The sequence below is a fragment of the Elephas maximus genome, chromosome 1, assembly GCF_024166365.1.
Source record: "Elephas maximus indicus isolate mEleMax1 chromosome 1, mEleMax1 primary haplotype, whole genome shotgun sequence".
In the NCBI taxonomy this organism is placed as follows: Eukaryota; Metazoa; Chordata; class Mammalia; order Proboscidea; family Elephantidae; genus Elephas; species Elephas maximus.
This window is the reverse complement of record NC_064819.1, coordinates 127,681,914-127,706,157: the sequence shown is the minus strand read 5'-3', so window position 1 is coordinate 127,706,157 and position 24,244 is coordinate 127,681,914. Positions and strand designations below refer to the sequence as shown.

The 24,244-nt window shown below is 33.6% G+C and overlaps 1 protein-coding gene across 1 annotated transcript in view; it reads left to right on the top strand.

The window, feature by feature from the left end:
* Positions 1-24,244, top strand: part of EYS (eyes shut homolog) — a 1,933,311-nt gene that overhangs the window by 581,273 nt on the left and 1,327,794 nt on the right. Inside the window, 1 exon segment of the mRNA XM_049873718.1 lies at positions 1,580-1,701. Within this exon segment, the coding sequence (XP_049729675.1) occupies positions 1,580-1,701 (122 nt within the window).

The following is a 24,244-nucleotide window of genomic DNA, read 5'->3' as shown; positions in this document are numbered from 1 at the left end:
TTAGTAAGATGAATTTTTAGTAAGATAAAATTTTGGGCTATGACTGACTTAATATAACGATACCAATAGGTAACAACTTTGCATATTACCAGTCCAACTTTTCTTTCATTTAAATTTTAAATAATTGTTTATAAAGTTTGTTTAGGTTGATTGTAATAAAAGTTATTTAAAGCAATTTTTTTTCTTGTTAGGAAAATGAGATTATTAAATACCTAGAAATTATAAACCAATTATTCTTCATAGTTTTATTATTACTAATTAATATATTAATTATTATTTGTTATTACTGATTACTATTCAAGGCTTAAAAAAAAAAAAAAAAGAAACCCAAAACAATTGATGAAATCCTTGCAAATATTATCACACATTAACATTGTAGGGGGCAAAATGCATAAGGTATTCATTGCTAAAATCCAGCAAACCATGAGTATTATTAACGAGTACTCTGAGGGGAGAAGTTAGCATAACATGTGTCAGGAATGCAAGCCTGATGTTGACAATATGGTGGCTTTCATGCCTCTGCCTTTCGGCTGCTTTCACAGCATAGAAAACCAAATATTCTTTTTAGTCCAAAACAGGATACTAAGTGGAATTCCTTATACATTTGAATTCCTGCATTTATTGGTCCTCTGGTTAGGATTTTGCTTGACTGTTATATTTGAATCAAATGTGCTGTCCCACTCTAGCAGAAGAATTAAAAAAAAAAAAAAGTATAGACTCCGTTTAAAAACTCTTAGATACTAACCTCAGCCTTTATATTATTTTCCTATTATGTTTCTTCTTTTTCATTTATTTACATAACATGCATTAGGCATCTACTGGGTGCCAGGCCTGCTCAAGATGCTGAATGTATTAAACTAGGGCACATTCTCTAATCTCAGGGAGCTTTTTAACTCTATTCACAAGTGGAAAGGCAGGTTGGCATCATCTAGTGTATCTCTGCCTAATAGAAATATAACAGTCATGTGTAATTTACATTTTCTAGCAGCCACATCATGGAAGAAAGATGTGGCAGTCTGCTTCAGTAAAGATTACAGCCTTGGAAACCCTATGGAGCAGTTTTACTCTGCCCTATGGGGTCATAGGGTCGCTATGAGTCAGAATTGACTCGATGGCAATGGGTTTTTTATAGGGTCATTATGAGTCAGAATCAACAAAATGGCAACATATTTAATTATTTGTCAGTAACATCACAATTCCATCAGGTTTATTTGTTTCAGTAATAGTTTTTATCTTGTTAGCAGTTTCTGTGTTGGGTATTTAGTTTTATTCACATTACTATCATTACTAATACAGCACTTGGCTTTTAAGATGTTTAACAAGACTGCATTGTGAACTTAATATTTAAAAAAGCTTTAATATTGTATGTGAATTTTATATACATACTGCAAAGTTGTATTGAATTGAATATTAAAACTATGCACACAATTATTAGACTATTGTAAATTCAATTTTTTGAAGATTTTACACTATATTAAAAGAGAAAAAGCCATGAATGACAAAGAGATCAAAAAGTCTGGATTGTAAATTGAAGGGTAAAAAATAACCTAAAGGTTGTATAATTTTTATATTCCCTTAGAGCTATCAATGTGTCTGCCTGCCTGGTTGGGAAGGAACGTTTTGTGAGCAAGAATCCAATGAGTGTAAAATGAATCCTTGCAAGAACAATTCTACCTGTACTGACCTTTACAACAATTATCAGTGAGTAACATATTTCTACTTTTCTTTATGAAATTACTTGGAGTGCACAGTGTCCTTGGAATATATCCAGGCATTATTTTCATTTTATATCCATTTAATTAAAATAACTATCCAAAGTTGAAGAGCCATATCTTGACAAGATAGTGTGACATTCACATGAAATTTGCAAATACTGAAGTGCAAGTGTCAACTCAATAAAAAAATAAACAAATTTTAAACTGAAAAGGCAATTGCCAGATGTGACACATAATAAAAATTTATTTCTTCAAAATATGGTTTTGCCATTTCAGCTTTGTTTTGGGCCATCCCATGCACAGTAAGAGGTGCCACGATATGACAAGGAAGGAATGGATCTGCTATTGAGTTAAAACTTTTAATTTATTATCTAGATATTATTATGAGTTTGGATTATTTTAGTCAAGTTATTGATCAATTTAATGACATAAGTAATTTCTATTTTTCATAATTACATTGTATTAGCTTTTGTATGAGAAGAGAGTAGAAAATCTAAGTAGTTATTGCTAGTCTTTTAACTGTTTTATAACCATATATATATTAAAGATAGTCCCCAGCTTATGATGAGGCTCCTTTTCAATGACTTGGACATAAGTCGGTTCTGAAATAAGTTGAACATGTCATTTTTTTTTTTTTTTTTTTAGTTTTCTCTATTATTGTCTTTTATTGTCAGTATCTTTATACATCTAACCTTTATTTGTCTTTGGAGGTAGGAAACATCATATATAAACTTGCAGATATATTTTAATGTTATATGTAGTACATATTACTAACAGTCATTAGTCAGGGACTACCTGAAATAAATGCTTTTTATTCCTTGACTTGTTCAATGTATACTAGATCTCACAAATAGACGCACAATCCGATGTATTGTAACTAATGTCTTGCTTCTTGCCACAGAATTGGCTTAATAGAAAAACAAATATGCTTAGATGATTATTCTCCAGGGCTAAATCAAAGTGACTTTAGAGTGTCACCCAAAGTAACTCATATACTTTCTTTTGCCTGTGATTATAGTTGAGAATCCTGAATCATCTCAGGTAGATATTCTTGGTAACTACAAGCGTTTCTCACTTTTGGTGACTGAACTGGGCTATAATATCCACACTGGCCAGCAGTAGGCAGTTTATTAAAAGGGAAGTAGCTGGCAACAGTTTTTATCTTTATGGCAGGAAGAAAAAATATGAATAATTTGGGTAAGATAGAAAAACTCAAAATGCCAATAGATGATATTAGTTTAAATATACAAAAGTCTAAAAATTCCTGGCTATTTTTATGTGATGTTATCAATTATTATTAAAGTGTATGTATCATCACAAATTAGTATAAATAGCCTCTTCATCTATGCAGTAGAGAAATAACTTTCTATGGGCTAGGAAAACCCATTGCTGTCAAGTCGGTTCTGACTCACAGCGACCCCTATAGGACAGAGTAGAACTGCCCCACAGGGTATCCAAGGAGCATCTGGTGGATTTGAACTGCTGAACTTTTGGTTAGCAGCCAAACTCTTAACCACTATGCCACTAGGGTTTTCATGGGCTGGGGGAGAAACAAAAACAGTATTTATCGGTAGTTATTTCATTTTACTTAAATAAATGTATTTATTATAGCCTACTGTACTGGAAACCCTGGTGGCTTAGTGGTTAAGTACAACAGCTGCTAACCAAAAGGTCAGCAGTTCAAATCTGCCAGGTGCTCCTTGGAAACTCTATGGGGCAGTTCTACTCTGTCCTATAGGGTCGCTATGAGTCGGAATCGACTCGATGGCAGTGGGTTTTTTTTTTTTTTTTTAGTTTACGTTATGTACTGTTAGTTTTTCATTATTTTTTCCACTGAGATGCTGATATATAATTTTTATCTTTATCTAATTTTTAATTTCTAAAAATAATTGGTGTATGCTTGTGTGTATGACACCTGCATTGTCAGTGTCCTTCAACCAAAGGTCATACACCTGGGGTTGAACAGCTTGGGTTTATTAACTCAGTGAAGGAGAATGCATACCATGTAGGACCATAGGACATCTCACTAAAAGGATTTTATAAAGGATTTAGAATAGGTATGAGTTTGTGTTAGGTGATTTGGGGTAGGATTTAACGAAGTGGGGCTTTGCTCTGGATTAGGTATTGTCAAGATGGGATAATTCTGTGGTTGGGTAACTTAAAAAAATCTTGTCTAGAAGGATGGAACATTTGACAGGGGCAAAAGCCAAACTAAAGAAGCAGCAGTCTCTCATGCCAGCCAGGATAAGGGAATATTTGGTCATTCTTTTGGTTTTGACAATGATTATGTTTTTGCTGTGTTTATATATGATTATGGGGTAGCCTTGTTTTTGTTATGATCCATCATTTTTCACAGAATGACTTTGTCTAATATTGATATTAATGTTCTGTTAAAATTGTCTGTTGAAATGTTCAACAGGAGAACACCTAGATCTAGCTGTGAGTGCTTCCTCTCACAACATTGAAACCTGATTGATTATATCTGACCATCTACTAGATGTTAGGAGCTGCATTTCTCTTTCTCAAGAGGCAGTCTCCTGTGTATTTGCGAATATATACATCTTTCTACATATGCTTATATATAAACATATATATGAGAATGCATGTATGCCATGTATGTACATATGCCATATATATACATATGCGTGTAAACTGCTTATGTTTCTTCACCCATTGTCCAAAATATGTTATTCTTACAAGATACAACAAATTAAATTACAGTACTCAAATATTGATTAATTATCCAACATGGTATTACTTTATTTAAATAAAAATATGATTTTCCAATGCAGAGATTTTAAAGATCTAAAAAAAATGAAGTCTATTAGACTAAATTAAAATTACTTGATTTTAATATTAATGAATCATAATATTACAGTCACCATGAAAAATCAGGTGCAACCCTTACCAAAAGTTTGGTTCAGATGTCAAGACTGACACCACACATACACCAAGATGATATGAAAAGGTTTATTACTTACACAATTGATGTCTCTAAGAAGAGCAGGGCAGTCCTCTCAAGCAGGTACAGAATGACTTCAAAAAACTAGGAAAAGAGAATGATCTGTGGAAAAATTATTATTGGAAAGTTTCGGCTATTATTTCCTCAAGTATCCTCTCTGCCCTTTTCTCTCTCCTTTACATTTCTAGAACTTCCACTATGTGTATGTTAATTCTTTTGATGATGTTCAATAGGTTTCTAAAGCTCTCTTCATATTTTTTTTTTCCTGACCTCAGAATGCATAATCACAATTGACCTATCTTAATATTGACTGGCTCATTCTTCTGCCAACTTAAATCTGCTACTGAACTCCTCTAGTAAATTTTTCATTTCAGTTCTTACACTTCCAACTTCAGAATTTCTACTTTATTGATATCTTTATTGCTATCCTCTATTTGACAATACTTCATTCTCATACATTGTTTTTAACATTAGTTAGATATGGTTCCTTTCATTATTTGAATATACTTATTGTACATAATTTAATGTCTTTGTAGAGTAAGCCCAATATCTGGGATTCCTGAGGAACAGCTTTATTGAATTATTTTATTTCTATGTATGGACCCTACTTTTCTTTCTTCACATTATCTCATATTTTTAAATGAAAACTTGTCATTTTGTATAATGTAATGTGGCAACTCTGCAAATCAGATCCCAATCCATCCCTAGATATTATTGTTTGTTGTTGTTATTATTGCCATTGGCTGTTGCTTTCTTAATGATTTTTCTGCATTAGTTTTGTAAAGTATTTGTTCTTGGTCATGTGTGCTCTTTGAAGTGTCTGTTCATTAGCTTAGTAGGCAGTTAGCAGTTTCTTAAATGTCTCAGACTAATAATTCTCCCAGCCTTTAGTGAGTGACTCTGTGTACATGTTGAGGCAAGCCTTCAAACCTCTTTTGAATTTGCATCTCTTGGTTAACCTTCACTTCTTGCTCGTGCAGAGCCTCAAAGTGAGTAGCAGATCAGCGATTAGGACCTTCTCAAATCTTTCTTAGGCATGGGCTCAGCCCTGTACACATGTGTTACCTTCTAATTTCCCAGGATATAGCTGACCTTTCCAAAATCCTTTACAGACATCTCATTCTCCAACTTTTAAGTACTCTGGTCATTCTCTAGTTAGTCCCAACTGGAAAGACCACCTCAAGGAAGCTGCAATGCTAAACAGTTGCCACCGAGTTCTTTCAACAAATTTCCAGGGGATGGGGCTGTTCTAATAGAAGGAGCTTTGAGTTAGGGCAAATAAAATCAAGCCCTTGCAATGGAGCTTTTCAGAGAGCTGCAAGGACAGTCGTGTAATGAAAATTTCTCTGGGATAGGGCTTTCGAGTACACTCCAAGCTCATTCTGTCCCCTTCAATGGCTTCTGGGCTGCTTGTTTCATAGCTGCTGAAGTTGAGATGCTGTTGGTTCTCATGGCTCTCTTGATTCTTCTAAAACAAAAACGGGAATAGGGCAAGTTAAAAAAATATATAGCTGGCTGTTCTTATGAGACTCAGCCATTTCTCTGAATAAAAACTCTTCTGATTTTTGCAAGCCTTTATTAATTTCCAGAGTTTTAAAAAAGTTAATTTTGCCAGTTTTTCCAGTCCTTGGGTGGTGCAAACAGTTAAGCACTGAACTACTACTAGCTGAAAAGTTGGCAGTTCAGACCAACCCAAAAACACCTTATAAGGCAGACCTGGCTATTTGCTTTGGAAAAGTCATGGCTTTGAAAGTCCCATTGAGTTCTACTCTGCACACATCGATTTGCCGTGAGTCAGGATCAACTCAATAACAACAAACAACAACAGCAATTACTTTTATGGAGGAACAGATTTTCAGAGGCCTTTTCTCTACCATTAAGGTAGCCATTCTGTCAAGTTGTATTTTGTATCACTCATAGTATATATAGAGAAAAAATAAACAAAAAGCAGAGTCAGAATGCCTGCATAAAAATTTGGTCCCATCTCTAAATATTGGTGTGAACTGGTATAAACAAGTCTACCTTACATTTCTATGTTTCAAATTTTCTTGTATAGAAAGTGGAAATAATAATAGCAAAACCTCATAGGATTATGATAATAGTTAAATGAAATTCTTTCTAAAAGCATTTATCTCAGTTCCTGACATATAGTAAGCCCTACATATCATTAGTTATTATTATTCCAAAACTTTGTCTTATTTTGAAAAATATATGTATGGAGAAGACTGGAAAAGCATCTTATAAATGATGGTTTATTGAAATTATATGTATACATATATATTAAGAAAAAAATTTGCAGTGGAGTTGATTCGGACTCATAGCAACCCTATACAGAACAGAGTAGAACTACCCCATACAGTTTCCAGAGAGTAGCTGGTGGATTTGAACTGCCCACCTTTTGGTTAGCAGCCAAGCTTTTAACCACAGAGCCACCAGGGTTCCATGTGTATGTATGTATGTCTGTGTGTATGTGTGTGTATATATATATATATGTATGTATATGTATATATGTATATATGTATGTATGTATAAAACCAAACCCAAACCCACGCCATTGAGTCAATTCCAACTCATAGCGGCCCTATAGGACAGACTAGAACTGCCCCATAGTGTTTCCAAGGAGTGGCTAATGAATTCAAACTGCTGGCCTTTTGGTTAACAAGCATAGCACTTAACCACTGTGCCACCAGGGATATATATATATATATATATATATATATATATATATATATATATATATATATATAAACTCATTCCATTTTATATAAAACAGATAACCTTAATTATTCCTTTGTCATTGAGAAAGGGTTTAATTAAGATTTGGGGCTTAAAGAATTCCCACAAATTTCTACTGAGCAAAAATTTTGGGAGTCTCAGTAAAGGACACAGTGCATATCTTATTTCGCTTTGCAAATAGCCAATCTGAAGAAAACTTCAAAAATTTGCAAAGAAGTTGATATCTACAAATTCTTCATCTCAAAACACGTACTATTTGTAGGAAAGTGTATTATGCATCACAGTGAATGTTTAAAATAGCATATATTTTAATAGATTAAATGAGAATTGCATTTCATTGGCCATATGCTTATATTCCTTGAGAAGAAAAATGTTAGGATAATAAACATTTGTTGTAATATTGGAACTCTTTAAGGAGTCTGTGTGTCCTAAGTTACTGAACTACCTACATGGGCTCGTCTCTAAACAACTGGAATTAACATAGTTTAGTGTTTACACAGTTTCAAGACATTAAAAAGCAAATTGGGCTAGGGATGTAATTTGAATGCTGACTACAACCTGCCTTCTGCTATTCCTGGCATGGTTTAGAATTTAACTGCCTTCTTTATTTCTGATTTTTCTTCCCCCAAAGCAGAGTCAACAGCTTTAGCTACAGATGGGACTCTGTATGGCAGTTATTGGACCCAGATGCCACACTCTGGAGCATGTTTTGCCAACAGCATCTGGCTCCTTTGCTGCCTGTGTAATTGGCACTTGTGCTGATGCTTTGGCTGAGCTTTCTCATGGACACTACAGAGGAGGCTTTCAGACAACATGAAGTTGTTGTCACCAGTTGACCAAAGGATTTTTTTTTTCTTTTTTCTTGTTGAGACTTTATGCACATTTTTCCTAAATGCTTTAAAATATGACACATTATGCATTAGAAAAGGTCATGTTTCTTATAAAGATAAATTCAAAAATTTCTAAGGGATATGATAATTAGAAATAAAGAAGTGCTTAAAGTTTAGTAAGTGTAGGTAATCTAGGTTGATTTATATTTATTTTAACATATTGAATGAAAAGTATAAAATTCTGATGTGTTACTGGAGTTTTTTCTAGCTATGTATAAAAGACGTAAGCTCCAGAATATGAAGTAAAACCCTAACCAAACTCAATCAATGCCATAGCAATCTGTGAGAAAATGTCCATTTTTAGCAGATGAATGATTTTTTTTTTTTTAAACAAACCAGAGTGTTTGACAAACTTGTGAGTGTGTAGATCTTTTGCCTTCTTTTTGGATAACTACATGATATATTTTTTGTTTATTTGTTTTAATGTCTCAGTAATTTATTTATGTAAATGTTGAAATGACAATAGTTTGGTTATATTGGGTTAAATAAAAAAATTATTAAAATTCGCTTTATCTGCTTTTTTTTCCTTCTCTTTTTAACATAGCTATTAGAAGATTTTAAATCATGTAAGTGGTTTGTATTCTTTTTGTCTGATGGCTCTGGTCCAGAACCTAGGCTGTAAATATTTGTCGAAAAAATTAATGTACTGCATTAACTTTAAACCTAAAAAAGTACAATAGAGGCAACAGCGAAGGCCATACTGAGTCATGGACACACACTAGATAGACACTAGCCCTGTCCTGTCACAGCCTTACTTGGTGAGGTCTTGTGGTAGGCTTAGCCTCTACCTGCTTTGGTATATCCCTAACATACAAGGATGAGTAAGATCACCTCTGTCCAGCTGTCTGTTTGTGCTACAGGGGAACATGAAGCTGTACTATAGCATAAACTTGCTACTTCTTTCTTTCTTCATAGTTGTTCTTAGGTACTGTTGAGTCAGTTCTGACTCATGGTGATCCCGTGTACAACAGAATGAAACACTGCCTGGTCCTGCACCTCCCTCACAATCATTGTTATGCTTGAGCCCAATGTTGCAGCCACTGTATCAGTCCATCTCATTGAGGGCCTTCCTCTTTTTTGTTGACTCTCTACAAAGCATGATGTCCTTCTCCAGGGACTGATCCCCCCTGATAACATGTCCACAATGCTACACTATATTTTATGGATATAACATTATGGAGCTTAAACAAGCTTTAATATCCTACAATTATGAATTAGTGTGTATATGTATCCCTTTGCATAGATATGTGAGTTTGTTTGTGGAATAAATTCCTACAAATGAAATTGCTAGATCGAGGTGTGTCTGCATTCAAGATTTGAACAGATATTATCAAATTATCTTTTGTAGACCTTTAATATTATATTCACAGAAACAATTAATGAGGCTATATGTAGCAGATGTTTAGAGGTTACTCATCTTATGCCAGAAAAAAATCAGTTAGTGAGGCTTTATATATGCCTCTTTTATATATGAGAGAACGAGGTCTTATAAACATTCAGTAACTTTTGCAAAGTCACAGTGTTAGAAAGTGGTGAATCTAAATATCAGACCCAGGTCTGTATGAGTGCAAATACATGATTTTATATTACTGTTATCTGATCTTTATATATATATATAAAACCCACTGCCGTCGAGTCAATTCCAATATATATATAGCCACTGCCTACATGAGAACTCTGAAATATCTTAATAATATTATTGTAAATTTTGCATTTTTAAAAATTATTTTAAAAATTAATTGGTACACACACTTCAATTAAAAGACAAAAATTAACAGAGTGGATAAAACAAAGCAGTATCATTGCTATGATGACTAAAGGAAACTCAAAAGTAAGACAAAAATAGGTTAATTTTTTTTTTAAAGGTAGAAGTATTTGTATTATAAACACTAATTATTCGTAATACAGCTGAAGTGGGTGTATTAATGTAAAAAATATTAGACTTCTAAACAAGGAGCATTAGCAGATCACCAAGAGAAAATTCATACTGACAAAAGGGTCAATCCTCAATGGGTATGCACCTAATGAAAGAGCTTTGAAATACACCAGACCAAACCTTATAAAACTAGAAGGCAACATAGGCAAAGTCAGAAATTTAGTAGACCATTTTAATACTCTTTTTACAGCAGAGGAAGAACAAGTATACCCCCAAACAAACAAGAAACATATGGATATATAAGATTTTAAAACACAATTAGCCGACTTGATGTAATTGATATTTATAGAATACTGTACCCAAAACTGCCAGAATATTCAGTTTTTCAGTTGCATATGAAATACTCACCGCATTAGACCTTATGCTGAACCATAGAATATGTCAGTACATTTAAAATTTTTTTTACTCGTACAGTGTATGTTCTCTGACCGTAATAAAATAAATTAAAATTAAGATATCTGGAAATACCTGAAATTTAACCAACATATGTTTAAATAACACATGTGATAATGAGGAAATCACAGGGGAAATTAAAAGGAAAAAAAAAAAAGGTAGCTTGGAAAAAATGAGGAAATATGTGGTATGCAGCTAAAGCAGCTTTTCAAGGAAAATATAAAGTATTAAATGCTTATATTAGAAAAGAACAAAAGGCACAATCGGTGATCTAAGCATGTACTTAAAGGATTTTGAAAAAAAAAAGGAGAATTAATTCCCAAATAAGATAAAAGGAAGGAAATAATTAAGAATAGATGATGAGATTGAAATTATTGAAAAACAAAACAAATAATAAAGATACATGAAGCCAAAAGCTGATTATTTGAAAATATTAATAAAATTAATAATTCTTTACCAAATCTGATCAAAAAGGAAAAAAAGAAACATGAATTAACAATAAAAGGAATAAGAGAAGGTATGTCATTACACATCTTACAGATGTTAAAAGGATAATGAAGGAATAGTATGGACAATATCGTGCCAATAAATTTTAAAACTTAGATAAAATGGGTAAATTGCTTGAAAGAGATGATTAGTAATTAGTAAAACTGTCAGTAGAAATAATAGAACTTTAAACCTCTCTAACCAGAAAATTTCAGGTCCATATGGCTTTACTGGTGATTTCTGTCAAATTCTTAAGGAATAAATATTACCAATCTTACACAAACTGTTTCAGGAAATAGACGTGAAGGGGACATTTTCCAACTCATTTTATGATGTTAAGATTATCTTGATAGCAATACCAGACAGGGTCAGTATAAGAAAAGAAAACTTCATGAATAACCTAAAAGGTCTACATTCCACCTTTTTCAAAGGTTTTAAAATTATTTTTGCACTTTAATTTTTTGCGAACAAGACTATGTTTATGGTTCAAAGCCACCTGAACTATTTTGAGAAGTTACATAAAGTTTTATGAATCATCAATTTTCATTTCTTTGTTTACTTCACTAGAGATGCAAACCTTTTATTTTACTAAAGATGCAAATATTTTCCTATATTCCTTTACATTTTGCTGAAGTTTAGAACTTTTATATTCTTATGGAAGGTCATTAAGCACTTGCTTTATACAATGGTTGAAAATCTAACTGTTGTTTTACCAATGCACCAGAAACTTAGAATTAATAATAAACATGAAAGTTTATCAAGCTACTTTAATTAGAAACACATAAATTTGAGAGGAAAACACATATTTTTTGAGGTCTTATATAATTTCAGGCACCAAATTTTCTACTGCAATTCTTTCAGTTCCTCAAACACAAAGACCTTTTCTGATATTCCTTCTGCCTGGAATATTGCATCCTTTCCTATCTCTCACTCTTTCCCTCAAGGCCCGTAAGACATCAGTTTAAAATGGCCTGTAAGAAAGCTTTCTGACAACCCAATCCAAAGTACCGTATTTTATTTTTCCCACACTTGCCACATTTGTGAATGCAGTTTTATGTTACTATTTATTTTATGTTCACCTCCCTCACTGGACTTATTCAAAGGGGCTCTTTCTTTAGAACATTACTATATACCAAACATCCTGTATGACTCAATGTACCTAATAAATATTTGAGAATAAATAAATTAATAACTACTCATTCAGTTAGTTATAATATGCTTAGCTATTAAAAAAAAAAAAAGTTTTCCACTACTTCCTGTCAGCACGCCATAGTTTACCTTCAGATAACATTTGTGTAGATAATTATCACATATGTCAAAACCTCACTTGGCAATGCCAATATGTTAACACATCGTTATGTCAGAATCTATAGAGATTCCTAATGGCAGGCATCGAAAGGGGGACTTTGTGTTAAAGACAATGAAGAAACAAAGTTTTATTTATTTGTTTATTTTAATCAGAGGAAACCAAATGTGCTACAGCGCGTGGAACTCAAATACAAAATACCAAGCAAAAAATGTATACATTAATAAAGATATATATGGTAACCCTTACACATACTCCCAAAAACACCTGTATATTATTTAAAGATACATACATGTGAGATCAAATTGAGAAGAAATAGTGGGAATGATAAACATAACTTTCATGATAGTTATTCCCTTGGAAGGCACAATGGAAAGAAATGTAATGAGGTAGCGCTTCATAAAAAGCTTTAAATAACTTGGGAACATATAATTTCTTAATATAGGTAGTATAAAATAGAATAATAAAATATTAAAGTCAAAAAGCAATTAGACTTGTTTAATCAAAAAAATAATTTGTAGCATTTGAAATAAAGAACAAAATAAGTAAAATTTAGGATTGTGGACTTGTGTCCACTTTTCAGACAGTGGAATGTCAATAAACGGACTGGATGTAAACAAAATCTGTTGTGGATTTATGGATTTTCATTTTTACAGATTGTGTTGATTTCAGACCTATAGCTCTGCTTTCATTTCCCAAGGGAAAAGTGCCCCTTTTGTACATCAATCAGTGGTCTAGAATTAAAGAATTTGGACCAGTTGGTCATTTTGTTGTTGTTGTTATAACCTTAAACTATTAAAATAGTTCTATTGACTCTTGTTTGATATAATGTTCAAAAACGAAATAATAAAACCTGTTATTATGAATTAAAATTACACAATAGTTTCAAGAGTTTTAAAGATATTATCTTCATATTATAAATATACGTATATAACAACAACAAAAAAAAAACCTGAAACCCATTGCCTTTGAGTAAATTCTGAGTCATAGTGACCCTACAGGACAGAGTAGAACTGCTCCATAGGGTTTCCAAGGAGCGGCTGGTGGATTTGAACTAACGGCCTTTTCACTAGCAGCTGTGGAACTTAACCACTGATCCACCAGGGCTTATATATATATATATATATATATATACACATACATATATATACAAATTAGGATAATTTCAACTGATTCACACTGACTTCACCGATAAAAAAATTATTAGATCATTTTACTAAAAGTCCAAAGAAAAGCTAAGCTACAGGAGTAGGAAACAACTCCATTTCTCTGACAGTCCCTTGGCTGTACCATATTCTATATGCTAAAATACTCCTTCTTGGTGGCCAAGTGAAATCAGTCAACTCTGCCTCCAAATCTATACCCATGATATCAGGCGGAAGAGAAAGAGCATCACTTCTGAAATTTGCCTCATTGGAGTTAAAAAGTTTAGTTCTCACTAAAATTTGCTTCATTGGAGTTAAAAAGTTTAGTTCTCACTAGACCTCAACAAATGTGTCCTCAAACCTTCATGTCAAAAGCCCGTGTTTAACCAATGCTAATTAGTTTAGGCTTGGGCTCCCAAACCAAACACTGCAGGGAGATGAATAAAGTTGGCTGCACACTGGAACCATTTAGAAAATGCTAAGGCCTGGATCCTACCCTGTGAGATTCAAAATTAATTGGCCTTGTGTGCAGTCTAGGCTTCAGGAATTTTAAAAGCTACTGGGTGATTCTAATGTGCAGCCAAGGTTGAAATCCACTGTCTTAAAGTAATCAGACCCATCTCAGGCCTGGGATGTTGGAATAAGATCAACTTCTTGTTTATCACATGACATATGGAGGAGGGGGAAGATACCTGAATAAAGTCAGTTATGTGAAGAAACAGACAAGGGAGAATGTGTGCTATTTAGGTGACTGATAATATCTACACTACTTTCCAACTCTAAATTACAATACCTATAATGTAAAGTTAAAAATAAAAAAAAAAGACTTTGGCATGGACAAATCAGTTTATATGTTTAGAGTTTTGGAGGACATAGATGAATATATAATAAATGGCATTAAATCAGCCTCTAAAATACTGTATAGATTTATACATAAAAATAGGGAAAACAAACAAACATACACAAATCTCGATATACTTGTGTTCTCTAATAATAAAAACTTAATAGACATAATAAAACAGGAAAATAGTGTGCTAAGATTGTCATAAAAGTTAGAGAAACTGTTTATATCAATGAAAATGTACATAATTCTTGGTATTCTGATAGTCCATAGTCTCAAAAATAGTAACATATCATCTGGCCTTAATGGCAACCACCCTTCAATGGAGGAATTGAAGAATTCTGTAAATTAAAAATGTGTGGCAGTGCGATAAACATTTTATTTCACTTATTATTAAGAATAACATTGTAAATAGTCACTGAACAAATTACTAAGGGATATAGACAGATAGGAAACCCTGGTGCCGTAGTGGTTAAGTGCTATGGCTGCTAACCAAAGGGTCGGCAGTTCGAATCCGCCAGGTGCTCCTTGGAAACTCTATGGGGCAGTTCTACTCTGTCCTATAGGGTCGCTATGACTCGGAATCGACTTGATGGCACTGGGATTTTTTTTTTTTTTTTTTTTACAGACAGATAAGATGTAATGGGAAGAAAAAAACTAAAAGAGCTCAAAAGAATGGAACATTAAACTGGATGGTCTTAGAGAACAGTGTAAATGCCTTGGATAACGGAAGAGTGGATAAGAGACAGTCAGGTGGTGGAGGCCAATATCTCAGATTTTTACATACCTCATATCTTACCTTGTAGTAGCACTGGAAGTAATAGACAGCTAAATATTCTGAATTTTGACACTGGATGTAAGGTAGACACAAATAAATTAGTGTTTATATATTCAGCATTAATGAATTTTAGAAAATTTGGAAGAAAAAATAAAATTAAACCTAAAAAATATCCAACTCAAAATTAAAGTGTATTTTGGTATCAGGTACTAAAATGAAGTAGAGTGTATTGCTTGATAACTTATGCATGTCTGGCATTCAAAACATAACACTAACAATCGTTTGTTTTTATTTACTTACAAGCAAGTTCTCAAAAGAAATATTCTTTCAACAATTTGATATGGTCAATTTTCCTGGCTTCAATAACACATTTGCCAAATTTAGCATATTGTTTCCAGCATACAGTGTTTCTGCTATGACTAGTCAGCTTGACTCGGCATTTACTTATTTCTGAAGGCCTTTCAAAAGGAAATGAAATCATTGATGCCCTTCAACAAAATCTTTATATAAGAGAACCTCTGTATTACTTTATAGAAAGGCAGATATCTGCATATATGAAAAACTAATAAACTTTCTTCCAATAAATTCCTCAAATTCCTTATATGACCAAAAATAAATTTAGTTCAATAAAATCATTAATGAAATATTCCTCTGAAAATTCTGTGTAAAATGTCAAATTAATCATAATTATCTCAATTGATTCTTCCTAGACCTGTTTTAAATAACAGATAAAATTAAAAGGGAAAAGGGAGACAGCATCAATCTTGACAAGGGAATAACACCATCTACATGCCAGAAAGACTGAACATATAAGTAGGATATACTGAGCGTGTGATCAGATTAAAAAATAATCAAGCAAATAAAACAAAACCAAACAGCTAGCTCTTAAAAATTGTTTAAACATAGCAGGTAATGGTGGAGTATCTGAAGAAGCTTTATTACCTCTTACTTTAGTAGTCTGGTTACAGCCAAGAATCTCCTGCACCACTGTAGGCCACAGCATTCAAAAGTTGCTCCTCTGGGAAACTTGAGGAAACCCCAGCAAAGCTGATAGAAAGAAGGGGCTTCTCCCTTTTGCAGCAGTCTCTTTCCCAAAGATAGAAACACCAGAAAGGAGGGTGGGCATGTCAACATCAGCACTTTGACAATGATGCCACGCCAGGCAGAAAGTAAATTGAAGGATAATGACTTCTAGTGTCGTCAGCCAATCCCAGAGATGCTCTGCAAATAATAATTCTCCTGGGTATTACTTTTTATTATTAATCAGACTTAAAATGAATAATTTTAAAAGGATGTAATGACAAACAGGTGGACAGTCAAGGAATCAAAAGAGATTGTACTCAAATTTTGGGGGGGTTAAATAGCATGGAAAAACAGATTTCTACACTTAAAAAATTAAACACAACAAACAGAAGGAAAAGCAAAAAAATAAGAAGCAGTATTCAGCTACTGACCCACACTACAAAATATTTAAAAATTATAATGAAAAGCAAACTGCTTTTTTAAAGTTTCTTTATTTTTAGAGTATTGTAAACACCAGATAAAAAACTACATGTTACAAAACTATATTAAAAAACTAAAATTCCATCTCCCACTCTAAACTCGCTCCTCAACATCTCCATATTTAATAATCATAATCATCATAGTCCCCACTATATTTCAGGTACTTTCTAGGTGCTTTACATGTATTAGCTATTTAGTCTCCAAGTAAGAAAGCTTTTCAACTGTTCCCAGTTCATAGGTGAGGAAACTGAGGCTCAGAGATGTATACTGCCCAAGATTCACTTGTTTTATAGCAACTAACCCAAAAAGGTGGACAATGATTAAGGAAAACTAAAGAAGAATTGATGCCTTTGAATTATGGTGCCAGCAAAGAATATTGAATATACCATGGACTGCCAGAAGAAAGAACAAGTCTGTACTGGAAGAAGTACAGTCAGAGTGCTCCTTGGAAGTGAGAATAGCGAGATTTTGTCTCATGTACTTTGGACATGTTATCAGGAGGGACCATTCACTGGACAAAACATCATGCTCAGTAAGGTCAAGGGTCAGCAAAAAGAGGAAGACCTTCAACTAGATGAATTAACACAGTGGCCGTGAGAATGACCTCAGACATATCTACGATTGTAAGGATGACTCAGGATAGGGCAGTTTTTATTCTGTTGTACATAGCGCCACTATGAGTTGGAACCTACCTACTCAATGGCACCTAACCAGAACAACAACAATTTAAAAACAAAGAGAAAACATTTGTGGGAGACTAACGGAATCAGAATTGGATAGATGCAGAGGGTGAACTGTGAGGCAAAGACAATGGAGTCCTCACCAATCTCACTGAGATTTCTAGAACAGGGGCAACTCTGGATAGTTGTCCTACATTGAGGCAAGGGGTCTGAGCTATTTATCTCTGGATCAACCAGTTACTGAATATGGGCTGCCCCAACAAAAAGGAAACAAACTTTAGAGAAATGACTCTTGTCAGCTGAGAGCAATTCCTAGAACCATCAGTTACCAACACTCACAGGAGCTGGGGAAATGAAAGCTACAGTACTGGGCAGCACATAATGACATTCACTACAAACCATATCTTGTACCTCCAGATTCACTTGGGTCCTATACATTGTGGAAGATGTTACTTCAGGATTCTGGTAGGCCTTTTCTCCTAGGATAACTTAAAAGTGGAAGGTTAGTAGAATGAATTATAGTTTTTTTTTTTTTTTTTTTTTATCGCTATAGCTGGTCTTGAGGGGAAAATTGATACAATTTCTCCCTCCTTCATTACATATTTTATGTTCTCTTTACCCTTAGGTAGCCTTTTTCTGGACTTCCTCTAATCCTAGGAGTCTATCTTGTGTTTCTTTTACTGGGGCTTGCCATAAAGTTCGTAAGATCTTTTGCCACCACTGATACCTTTAATATCACAGACCCTGCTGATTGGCATCGTCCAAACGGCAAATCCTCTGGTACTTAAGCCTGAACCTATCATCAAGTCTCTTCCTGCCCTGAGACTAAGTCAAAGATAACAACCATCTGTACCCATAGGTAAACAGCTTCCCTTAGAACTCAAAAGGCCTACCAAATGTTGTGCTGCTTCCTTAGTGATGCATGATGCAAGATGAAATAATTTGTCTTTAATTTGGAGGAGACATCCCAGGATGGTTAAGAAAATTGGATCCATAACAACTTTACTTATGTAACAGGCCCTTGAATCTTCATTGGATGTATCTCCCACCATCTGGAGCACATGCGTCCTTCCAAGGCCTTCATTATACTTGCTACTTCTTGCTTATCTAGCTTGATTAACATCTCATCAATATAATAGAACAACGTGACAGTCTGCAGAATGTTCACACAGTCCATGTACCTTCATATTATATTATGACAGAAGATGGGAGAGGTAACATAACCTTGAGGCAAGACCTGACCTTAGATGTCCACTGTTTTCTTTTTTCCTGGGCACTTGAGCTGTATTTCAGTCAGTGGGTTTGCAGTCTAAGGGATCATGATTTTTAGTTAGGATGGCTACCCTCAGCCTCCTGATCATCCATTCTTGATTCATTTTGATTGCATAGATTGAAGAATTGCCTTGTCTGCCTATCTTGCCCCAGAGAGAGACACTGTATTCTAAGTTTTTTACTGTTTTCTGGATCAGGCTCCCCTGACTGCCTTTCCAACCTTGATGCTCCCTACAATTGTGCCCACATAGCCATGAGGTTTACACACTACCACCTGGCCTTTTTATTTTTGGAACCCTACCATCCCCACTGTTTACAGGGAACCTATTTCTATAACAGTATCTCTTATGATCAGCCCTGGCCTGCAGAGGGCCACTGGCTCTAAGCTTCAGATGTCAAGTGCTCTTCTGAAAAGCGTATACCTTAACATCTTCTCTTTGCTTTCTTTTGTCTCCACGTCTCCTGACAGTCTGTGATGGCAAATTGGCCAAGCTTCATCTTCAAGAAAGAGTTTTTCATTGGTTCCCTGCTCTGGAAAATTCTGGGATTCCTACCACTACAGGCACCTGCTCCTCACATCCTCTCTCATCTTGATCCCTCTTTAACTGTATTTAGCTGCTCATCTTCCTTTATAATCTGGTTTGGGATTATTGATAACTCTTTTTTTTATATTAAAGACAGAGTTTTATCATCTGGTTTTTATTTTCCTTGTGAATTTGGACTGGATTCAGAGATAGGCAGGCACTGGTGAGATATCTCATCTTCTATTTGGAATTTATCCTTTTACTCCATGAATTTTAGGTGATGACATAGAGATTCTTTTAAGGCTATTTAAATATCATATTACAACTCTCTGGGCCCTAGGTTGACTACTAAAGTGCCAGGAAGGCTCTGGTCAGAAATAACATAACATGTATAAATACTTTCCAGATAGCCCCTGTGAGACTGTCTCCTCTGCAATGTAGGTGATCCTTGAGTGATATTTTTTACAGGAGTTTTTCTGTTTCTCTTTCCTTCTTACCTATTTTCCTCTTTCTAATCTCTACCTCCTTCATTTCCTTCTATAATCTTCTACCACCTCTAAATAAATAAAACACAATGTGGAGACTAGGTTTTTTTTTTTTTTTTTTTTTTTAAGATGTTCTATATTTTAAATTGTAATGAAATAACGTGTCCTTAATAACTTATATATCCAGAAGGTATGTTAGCTTTCTTTTTAAGTAGACTTATTTTCCACATATTTTTGACATTGACTAACCAAATTTATAATACAGTTCGTAATTAATTGTATTATATGCATACTGCCTAGAAAGTAGCATGTATAATTAGTAATTAGAATATATATTGCTGATATCTATTACTTCCAAGAAATTAGGCAGCAGATATAGCATTTTCACAATTTTATTCTCTACAAAAAGCTATGGGGGGTTTTGGGACCAAAAGCTAAAGATTTATTTTATCACACGTTTGCTTAGAATGTGTTTTCTAAATGTATAAAAAGGCTTTGACATATGCTTGCTCAGTTGATTTCCTTTTGAGACTTCAAGGCTGTTGTTTATTAAATTAAATTTGGAGTTTAAAATGTGTCTCCTTATAAAACTATTCTGACTGATATTGCAGATTTATGAATTATTTTGAAAGATGTTCATAAATTTGTTTAAACTTTACATCACATTTCTTTAGTTCCTTTAAGTAATACTCTGTGCCTTGTTTTGTCTTTTAAATGCCTGCCTCCTACTTAAATTTGTACTTGAAAGTATGTGTGTGTATATATATATAAATATGTACATACATACTTTCAAGTACAGTTTGAAAGTGTGCATATATACTCTAAGATATACAAAGCAACAGTTCAAATACAATTTAGATATATGTATATGAATAAATTTATATATGGTATGTGTATGAATATCATACACACATATACACAAGCATATATATACTTTAATTTCTAGAGAGTAAAACAGGTGCAACTCTACATTTCTTTGAATATTTAGAAAATCATATTTAAATGAAGACTTAAATTTACTTGCTTTAGAATAACTGGTATGCCATCGATTTGCTGTGTTTCTATACATACATACTAAGGCGCACACACACACACATATACACACACACTCTAACAAAGACAAAGAAATGTCAAATATACAAATTTAAGAATGTCAAATGTGTACATTTTAAATAATAGCTGAGTTTATGGCCAAGGTTGGATCGTATAATTATCCATATTACTCATTTGTATATTGTGTTAGCTGTACTTACGGATCAAGGAGTAAATGCACGGAATGGTAGCTTCAACAATCTTACACGCTTGCTTCCTAAGAAAATGTTTTCTTTCAGTCTTCTTCTAGATATTCTTGAAAAAGTCATTTTCAAGATAATTTCCTATGCTTGTTGTAGCTCTAGAAACAAAATTTACTAAAATCTGGTCATATGACTCAACAGTAAAATGTCCTATTTTCATTGTATCCATGTACCTATCACAGTGACAAAAAATACAAAAGCTCTCACTGTCCCTGTGGTTGGCTCTACTGTCTCAGTCCCAGATTTAAGCATATGGATTTTGGATTTTCTCCCAAATGCAGCCTGAGTTCAATTAGATTTATTTCAGATTTTAAATGTGAGTATACTGAAGGTTTGACCTGATACATTTTTCTGTCTCCACTTGGCTGCCGCTTTAGTTTCCTACTATGAAAAGAAGAAGCCTCTGAATCTGGAAAAAGCCTGGAATTGTTTTTAGAGATGCTGACTTGCCTAGAGAGCAGCTTGAATTCAACAACTGTGAAAAGACTATTGATCAGCTGTCTTCTTCTGTAACATAGGAGATTAATTCATGTAGAGTATTGGAAATATATAGACTATTTAAAGAGAATTATATCCATGAATATCCAAATAAACTATTTATATCAAAATACGTGTTACTTAAAAATACAGATGATGTTTTCACTATAAATTATTTTTCTTAATATTATGCTACCCAAATTATAAAGAAGGTAGGTATTTCTTGAAAAAATATAATAAGGCTTGATAGAATGAATAGAAAAGATTCTTTTCCTATTAATATTAAAACAGAAATTTCTGAATTTATTTAGAATGCATACTCTGTAATCTTCTCTTCAGCCTCTTTAAAAAAATAAAAAAGCAAACAGAAAGGTTTGCTCTCTATCAGATCAAGTACTTGTATCAGTCTTCCTTGGGGAGTCCTTTTTTTGCTCATTCCTTCCCACTCAAAGATTCTAAAGTTCTATAAAATGTCAAAGACTATAAAAAACCAAAACCAAACCCACTGCCGTCGAGTTGATTACGACTCATAGCGACCCTGTAGGACAGAGTAGAACTGCCCCATAGAGTTTCCAAGAAGCACCTGGCAGATTCAAACTTCCTGACGCTTTGGTTAGCAGCCGTAGCACTTAACCACTATGCCACCAGGGTTTCCATCAAAGACTATATCACACATTAAACAGAAGGTATCCTCTATGTTGCATAAATTAACCATACATTTTAGTAGAGAGGAAAATTTTAAACATATAGGATTCAGACTATATTCCTGGGAATAGTACACCGTGTAATTAAATGAATGAAAAAATAGATAGGTGAATAAAATAGTGAGTGATGTAGTTGGGTAGTTCATATTTAGACTTCTTCCTTCTTCTATGCCCTCAATTTTTAAGACACTAAAAATATAATAATAATACTTTATTTATTTCTAATGTATTATTTCTTTCACACCTACCAATTTGGATAGAATTTTTTGTTACATATAAGTAATGGCTGCAAGAAATAATGAGTGAACTATTTTTATAGACAAGATTCTCTTTTAAATTATATAAAGTATTGAATTTGTAAGTTTATGGCCCAAAAGCCTGTGTACCGTTATATGTTGATCGACAATACTTGATCATCTCATATCAATATTTATAGTAAGGAAAATAGAATGGTTAGTATTCAGAAACTAACACCTATTAATATTTTTGAAGCTAATGAATTTCTTTGATGGATACTCATTTTTGTTTTTTCTGTTTTTTAACAATGATATCTACTTCCTTTTCTGTTATCAGTTCTGGTATTTTGAATCAACTTTTTAGCAATTGAAATGTTATAAAACTCCCTCACTAAGGAAGATGACAAATTTGAATACAGTATGCTACCTTCTAAAAAAAATCAGTTTTTAAGTGTTTGCTACTAGAATTGGTACACTTGAAAAGACATACACCATGCTTTTTCCTTGTTAGGCTTTTTTCTTTTTTAATTCATAAAAATTCTACTTCTAGTTGTGAGCTTGGAAAACTCTGCCAGAACACAATGACCCCTGAATTATTTCATGTTACGACCTAAATGCCACATTGAAACACTGACATACAATATGTTTTTCCATTCATCAAATTTTCCCACCTGTACAAAAAAAAGACAAAAATATATAAACCAGTAAATTTCATTGTTAGTTACTAGTGGTTACTTTTTTCCTAGAACTTTTTTCCTATAAAATATCCATTCATCTCCACAGGGTTTAATTTTGACATCATCAGCCCAGTTGCCATAAGGCCAGATAACTTCATGAGGATTTGATCGCTGTGATTACACACCATGAAATTTTCAGGCCACCTGTCCTTTTAGAGTAAACCCTGGAGGTGTAGTGGTTAAGAGCTACAGCTGCTAACAAAAGGTCAGCAGTTTGAATCCATCAGGCACTCCTTGAAAACTCCGTGGGGCAGTTCTACTCTGTCCTGTAGGGTTGCTATTGGTTGGAATTGACTCACAGCAAAAGATTTGGTTTGGTTTTGTTATCTGAGAACATAAAACAAGCTTTCATTATATGCTAAATATTTAAGCATATCAGTTATTCACAGGAAACTCTTTTAACATAGCCAAGCTGAAATTATGTACTCATGAGACAATACAATAAACAGAAAAACATGAATATTTTCTGTATCCCCTCTTACAATATGTTGTCATGATGTGGTAGTGATAAGAATTTAAGAAAATATTAATTCTCTGCTCTGAAAATTAAAAAAAAAAAAATTTTTTTTTTAAAGTGCCTATTAATTCCCATGATATAACTGAATGGTTATATCTACAGTAAAGTATTTCAAGTAAAGTAAATGTATTAGGATTTGAAAGTATCTAAATTTAACATTTCACAGAATGTTGAATGGTCTGATAATGGGTTTGGAACATGTTAAAAAGAGAAATATAATGAAATGTAGGAAGATGAGGAAGAGGTCTGGATCTCAGGTCCCACATTTGCTATGTACTAATCACATGACCAAGGAGCCCTCATGGTGCAGTGGTTAAGTGCTCTGCTGCCAAACTAAAAGTTTGCAGTTTGAACCCAACAATGGCTTTGCGGAAGAAAAGACCTGGTGATCTACTCCTGTAAAGATTATAGTCTAGGAAACGCAATGGGAAGTTCTACTCTGTCCTTTAGGGTTGCTATGAGGTGGAATTGACTCAAATACACCTAACAACAACAAACACATGACTGGATAAATCACTTTTATCTTTTATATTTCCAGCTTTCTTATCTGTAAAATGAGAATAAGGATGTCTCTTCTACTTGTTTCAAAGCTTTGTTGGAAGTATCAAATGGAATAATGTATTTGG